Raw genomic sequence first — 7,512 nt, forward strand, 5'->3', positions numbered from 1 at the left:
TTTGTAAACAAATAAATTATTCTTAAATTTTATTATTTTGAATACAACAAACCAAACACTCAATAAAAAATAATCTCAACACAACTTATCCCATCATAACTAATCCCAACATAACTTATCCCAACATAATTTATCCCATCATAACTCATTTTCAAACCAAACGACCCCTAACTATATACTAGTAAGGACTGATACAAGACAACCCTATGCTACCAACTATCATTTTACCCTAATTTGTATTCTCAACAATTTTCTATCTAAGATCATATTCTCGATAAGAACAACTATTGTAATTGACACCCCTTGCTAAATTATGGCTCTGCCAGAATATATGTACAAAATATTAAGTAGAATGGAAATTATCCAATTCCATTAATCTTGGCTTGACTGGAGTGAGATTACTTGGAATTTAAGATGCCAATAGTCTACACTCTAAGGTGTATTATTTTGACACCTCATAAACCTATTGAAATAGCTTTAAAAAAATGGCTGATTTTTTTTTTTCTTTTTTTGTCATATTTTTGCTTTCAATACTTTCACCATAGGAATTAGCTCCATGATCATGGGGCAATTTAAAATGTGCATGCCATTATTAAAAACAAGAAAAATCATATAAGCTATCAACTTAATTATATTTTCCTAAATCATCAAAAATCAAATCATGTATTAATTGACCACCAAATAATCTTACCTTCACTATTAATATAACGCAATTTTTCAATTGAATCCCTCGAATAATGGATTATAGAAAACATGATGACTCGATATGAATATCCGTAAAAAATTCACTTATTTTTAGTAGTAAGTTCAGTTGTATCTGCAAAAATCTTTCGCACAATAAGTAAATTATGTGTTCAATTTTCACTATTCTCTTTAATTTCAATGATCCCCGATAATAAAAAAGTGTTAAAAAATGTTAATGAAATCAAGTCATGTGTTAGTTGAGTTGTATAAACCATTTCCTTTAATTGTTAAAATAGTTGGTGAACTAATTCTACTTTATTTACATGCACAGGGCATTGTGATGAATCATCCTTAGTACAAATTAAAAACTTGAATTAATAATAGGTCAACAAAGGTTAGCTTAATATAATCTGCTGGATCAGACAATTAAGTGTTTAATCATAATTGATTTAAAAAATATAAGTGTTCAATCAAAATAATTTAAACTTCTCTAAGTATGAAACAGAAATATTTGTGTTAAAAAGGTTTTGAACTTTTTTAATGAATGCATCTTAAACATAAAGTTATTGAAGCATATGATATGATTCCTATAATAATCTTTATGTTTAGTGGGAAGTTGACCTTAAATATTAAAATTATGAACATATCTGCATTGGGATCTTCCTAGTTGTTTGAGTGCTTTTCAAAAATCAATTAATTAAAAAAGAAAAAGGTAAAAAATAAATTTAAAAAAATTAGGAGTTCAAAAAATAAGCTTCTGGCTTTAAAGATGAAATTTATAATTTTTTTGACCTTTCAGAATGATCATTATTATCTAATATAGGACTAGTCGATCAAGAATATGAAGTTTTTTCTCATGACAGATTTTATTAATGTAGCTTATAAACGAGTTTGATATAATATTCTATTAAATATTTTTTAATGCACCAAAAAAAAAAAATTAAAGGCAAAAAGAGTTTGAGATAAGTCCTAATACAAGACAAAGTTCATTGTTTATTCAACTCAATGAAGAAAATAAAATCAAATTTCTTTCCTACTTTTATCAAAAAAGAGGGAGAAAATTTTGTCAAGCTTGATTAAAAAAACTCCATTATTGTAGGAAGAAAATGGAGAAAAAAACATATATTTTCTTTCCATTGGATGTAAATTCTAATGATATAAAATGAGTTTAAATAAGAAGTCAAGATTAATATAGCCAATTTTAATTTATTCGTATATGAGATGTAATTATTATTGTTAGTTGAAAATCTCTTAGTGATGGTTGAGGAAAAGTAATAAGTAGAACATAACCATATAACAAAACAAAAAAATTATCTTCACTAGTAGATTGAAAAAAACAAACATCCTCTATACAAGACAAGATGGAAAATTGGAAATCAAGAAAAGATTTCTCCATGAGACAAAAAAAAAAAAAAAAACTTGTTGTTAGACCTTTTTATTTTCCACCAAAAGTTGAAGTTATCCTTTTTTTCCCAGGTGATTCATATAGTCGATTCCAACTTGTTTGAGATTGAAACAAACGTAATTAATAATAGGAGATAGAACTTGTTGATCTTGAATACTTCTTGGAATTAGATGAATTTGATGATGATGATGTTAAATCAGACCTTCTTCTTAACATTTGTCTCATTCCATCAGCTACTTTAATTGCTGGATTTGATTTATATTTTCTACAAAATGACATATGTGCTTTAACAGCATCTTCCATACAAAGAAATTGTTGTTTTCCTCTGTTAACTTCATCTCTAACTGCTTCTGAACAAAGTCCACATAGCCATTTTCCATCAAAATTTTCTTTAACTTGACTAATGTAGTCTTGTGTACAATCTTCTTTTAGTCCACAACATTCACACTTTGCTAACTCTATGTCCATTGAAAAAAATCACACAAAAAAAAGTTTAGTGTTTTTTTTTATTGAGGCAAGAATTTTCCCTTTTGGTTTTGTTTTTTTATAGGTATTTTGAGGGGAAAAGAGAGGAAAAAAGAGTGGGAAATTGGGAGGGGAGGAAGTGAGAAATTTATAGTGGGGAAAAGTGGCATAAATTGCTCCATGTTATGAGGGACCATTGGCAAATGGAAAATTAGACAACTTGGTCTAGGAGAGGGTCCACTTTCCTTGTGATTTTCTTTTTCCGCTCGATCGTATTATTGGAGTCTGATTAAATTTGAATTAATTATGCATTACAAGGTTCATTTCTAGAGGTGACACTCCTAATAGAATTTTTTTTTTCATTCCAATAGGTTGAACAAAACCTATGTACATAGATAGAAGAATACAACAAAAACAATTTTTAGCGATAATAAATATGCACATTAACTAAGAGTGCTAATTTTTTGTACTGGTATTAATTAATTGTGTCATAGAAATCAATGTTGTTATAAGATTTAGCGACATTTGTAAAAAGTGTTAATTGCCTCTAAGAAACATATCTAGTGATAATTAAGTTATTGTCATTAAAGATCATTTTTGTATAGTATCACAATTCACAATCGGTGAATAAACGGAGTTTTACTACTCCTTCTACCCCAATCCCAAAAAAAATGAATGACATATTTCTATACGTAGTAACAATTTAATTTCAAAATGTCTATTTTACCTTTAATAAAATGATTTATATCTATATAAATATCTGTCACTTATTAAATCACAAGTTTCAAAAAATATTTTTTGTCTTTTAAATTTCGTGTCAAGTCAAATTAATTCATATAAAATGGGACCGAAAAAATCATATCATATCATATATATATATATATATATATATATATATAAAGTTGAAACATAAAAATAATGATGTGGCGCTCTCTAAGGCCTCAGATCCTATTTCTCTTTTTTGTGGTTTTTTGGGATTTTTCCTCATTTTAAAATACATAAAATATTATGGCTTTATATTTAATTATTTCCTCATTAAAGAAAAAACATAAAACTAACATTTATGCTTTAGTAATCAGTTGCTCGCCATTAACTTTTGAAAAAAAAAACAATAACTAACCATTAATGTTGCCCAAAATTTTCTAGCGAAAAAAAAAACTCTTTCTCCTTCCCTATAATTAACATTTATATTTATTAATAGGTATTGATGTTATATTAGTATTAAATAGTAAGCATTAGTGTTGCACCATTTTTTTCCCCCAGAAAAACGGATTTCAATCTCCTTCTCCTTCACACTAATTAATATTTTATTAAAAGATATTAAATGTTGCTCCTCTTCAAATTATGGGGTCTCAATAAATTGGTAGTATAAATTTAGGAACAAAGCTCCAACAACCCCATGTGCTAAGTGAAAAACTCATGATTCTATATTTCATCAGGTAATTCTAATTATTATTTTTATTGGATAATTGTATCAACAAACTTATTAGTGGTTATACATGCTTCTAGGTGATACTATGATCTCTTCTTAAGATTTCTTATGCATGGACGTTTATTGTTATGATTTCTAAGCAATATCTCATTTCTTTGATTGTTAAGTATAATTTTTGCTGAGTTTGTTCCATTATTTGCAGAAAGTGAAAAGAAAAATGTATCAACAAGCTACAACAACTATTCAAATGGACTTCTTATCAAATATGAGTATCTCAAATATATCTTTTTGATTATGCTTGTAGATATAACTATTTAAGTATTTATAAGATGCAATTTTACTTAATACATGTCGTATATGTAGAAATCTCACGCCTAGGATTAGAGAAATCAAGGATTGTATAGATAAAAATAATGTTGAGTTACAACCTCTTTATATAGGAGAGAATTGTAGAGTCATAAGTTAACTATACTTAGAGTCCTACTACAATACCTATTACTACTATATAATAATAATAATAATAATAATAATAATAATAATAATAATAATAATAATGCAAATATAAATAATCTAATCCTAGTTGTACTATAATCCTAGTCATAATCTAATCCTAGTCATAATATAATCCTAATTAATATAAGTAGTCTAATCCTAGTACGATTCTAATTCTATAACAGTGTTGTAAACTCGTCAATCAGCTTCGTTGGACCTGTTCCTTTGATATGTTCCAATCGTCAGCTTCCTTCTTCATCAACACTTGTTGTAGACACGTTAGTCAGCTGCATTGGACCTGTTCCTTTAACATGTTCCAATCGTTAGCTTCCTTCTTCTTCAACACTTCCCCTCAAGCTAGTGAGTAGAGGAACGGTTACACCTAGCTTGATTCAAATACGTAGTAAAAAAAAACTTTGAATACCCAGCAAAAACTTGTTTTGTCAATGCTTCGGTATGAATGTGATGTCTAGTCGTTGCTTGTGATAGTTTATCTGTAGATTGATACGAGTAGTTCCACCAGTAAAAACACTTAAGAGCAGTATGATTATTCCTACCACATATTTGACATGATTCAATACTATTCTTCTCCTTATTTTCGCTTTGGAAACTTTTATTGTTCGGAGAACCTGATCCATATTGACTGTTCTGAGAACATGTTCCTTGTCCAGCAGGCTTGAGACCTGTTTCTCTAGAGTTGATGTTGTTGTTTCCTCTTCCCCTGCCTTTTTTAGCAGATAATACCATGTTGTGGTTTTGTTGTGACACCTCTTTTTCATCTTCTCTTATATCAAAACTTGTGAGAGTATTAATAAATTGATTAAGAGTGGAATATAGTGTCTTACCTAATATGACAAAGGTCTTGTATTTGAGACCTAAACCTGTAGCAAAATTAATTATTTTTGTTGCTTGAATATAAGCTTTTTCCAAGCATCCCCACATCTCCTTGGTAGTTGAGCAACCCACAATTAGGTGCATGTTTTCTTCGGTCAAGGTGCTTGAGATCCAACTCCTTAGTAACACATCTTTTTCCTTCCAATCATCAATGGTGCCACTATCTTTTGCATCCTTCTTAACTCTTACAACTTTCCCAGTAGTCTGTCCAGTGGAACAACTACTTTTACTTGGTTCATAGATGAGATACGTTAGTTTCATCACCTGAATCAATTGGGATATTTGTGTCCTCCATATGAGGTAGTTTGTTGACTTAGATTTAATGGAGCAAGCGGTAATAAGTTGGTGAAGTGAGGAAGTCGACATGGTATTGGTAGATTGGGTCATAGCAATTTTAACGTGTGATATTTTTTTTTTTATCAATACTCAGAGAGCGGAAAAGCTTTTATGCTCTGATACCATGTAGAAATCTCACGCCTAGGATTAGAGAAATCAAGGATTGTATAGATAAAAATAATGTTGAGTTACAACCTTCTTATATAGGAGAGAATTGTAGAGTCCTAAGTTAACTATACTTAAAGTCCTACTACAATACCTATTACTACTATATAATAATAATAATAATAATAATAATAATAATAATAATAATAATAATAATAATAATAATAATAATAATAATAATAATAATAATCTAATCCTAGTTGTACTATAATCTTAATCATAATCTAATCCTAGTCATAATATAATCCTAATTAATATAAGTAGTCTAATCCTAGTACGACTCTAATTCTACAGCAGTGTTGTAAACTCGTCAGTCAGCTTCGTTGGACATGTTCCTTTGACATGTTCCAATCATCAGCTTCCTTCTTCATCAACACTTGTTATAGACACGTCAGCTGCGTTGGACCTGTTCCTTTGACATGTTCCAATCGTCAGCTTCTTTCTTCTTTAACACTATATGTGTTTTGTTTCTTTTAATTTGTTGGTTTAATTTATTTTTTTGTTCATTATTTTATGTAAGATTAATTTCTTCTTTGTGTGTTTTCGTAGATGATTACAAAAATAATAATTTGTTCATAAATAAGAACGTTGAAAGAAAATTGATCTCTCATCAGCGTATAAACTTTAGTTTATTATTGTTTTCATTGATATTATTCCTCACAACATTTAGATATCCGAAGGCTTGATTTTAATTAGTTTTAAAAAATAATGCGAATAAAATTATATTTTCTTAGTTCGAATTAAAAAAAGTGAATTACGTTGAACTAGCAATTTTTAAATTTGAATAATCACGTTTTAGTATGAGTTGAATTTGTATTTGTCTTTTACATGAGTGATTTGAATATAAGTTATTATCAATAGTTTAACAAATCAAAAAAACTTGAATTGAATTAGCACCACAATTTTTTAATTTCTCCAAATATATGATAGCTTGAAATTTAAAATTAATATCTATATATATTTATATATTGTTGGGTATAGACAGTAATTTTACAACTCTATAATCAATAACCATAGTTTTATTCTTTTTTTTCCTCAATTTTTACCATTTTCCTATTTTGTTAATCTGTTTTTGTTATTAAAAAAGAAATCAAAAGTCACTACATCAAATATTTCTCCTGACTATATGTTACTCATTTTTTCCCAATTACTCACTATTAACTACCACTTATTGTATTCAAGCCTCTTTAATGTGTTAGTACCTATCATTTTAATATAAAATTTTAACATCAATTAAATAATTACTCAATTGATTAGGGGAAGATAATTACTATAAAAGATGAGGAAAGATTAAAGACGTTAGATTTTGAATAGGTAATGAGAATATTAAAGTAGAAAAAAGTATCAAAATTTTGATTATTCAAAAATAAAGCACAATCTTTGAATAACAACAAGAATTAGGGAAACAAGAAAATATGAAATTAAATAAATAAATATAGAAAGGATTGAAAGAAGTAACAGTCCAGAAAAATAAAAAGAGGAAGTAGAATAAGAGANTGCGTTACAAGGTTCATTTCTAGAGGTGACACTCCTAATAGAATTTTTTTTTCATTCCAATAGGTTAAACAAAACCTATGTATAAAGATAGAGGAATACAACAAAAATATTTTTTAGCGGTAATTAATTGTGTCATAGAAAT

The 7,512-nt window shown here is 28.1% G+C and overlaps 1 protein-coding gene across 1 annotated transcript; it reads right to left on the reverse strand.

The window, feature by feature from the left end:
• Nucleotides 1-2,061: 2,061 nt before the first annotated feature.
• LOC125849737 (uncharacterized) lies at nt 2,062-2,675 on the reverse strand. Its single transcript, XM_049529704.1, has one exon. The coding sequence runs from the start codon at nt 2,555-2,557 to the stop codon at nt 2,210-2,212; it is 348 nt and encodes a 115-aa protein (XP_049385661.1). The 5' UTR covers nt 2,558-2,675; the 3' UTR covers nt 2,062-2,209.
• Nucleotides 2,676-7,512: the final 4,837 nt, after the last annotated feature.

Source organism: Solanum stenotomum, unplaced genomic scaffold (genome assembly GCF_019186545.1).
Source record: "Solanum stenotomum isolate F172 unplaced genomic scaffold, ASM1918654v1 scaffold10253, whole genome shotgun sequence".
Classification (NCBI taxonomy): domain Eukaryota; kingdom Viridiplantae; phylum Streptophyta; class Magnoliopsida; order Solanales; family Solanaceae; genus Solanum; species Solanum stenotomum.

Excerpts from the sequence above, each read along its gene's own strand:
- LOC125849737 (XM_049529704.1), bottom strand. The coding sequence starts at position 2,557 with ATGGACATAGAGTTAGCAAAGTGTGAATGTTGTGGACTAAAAGAAGAT.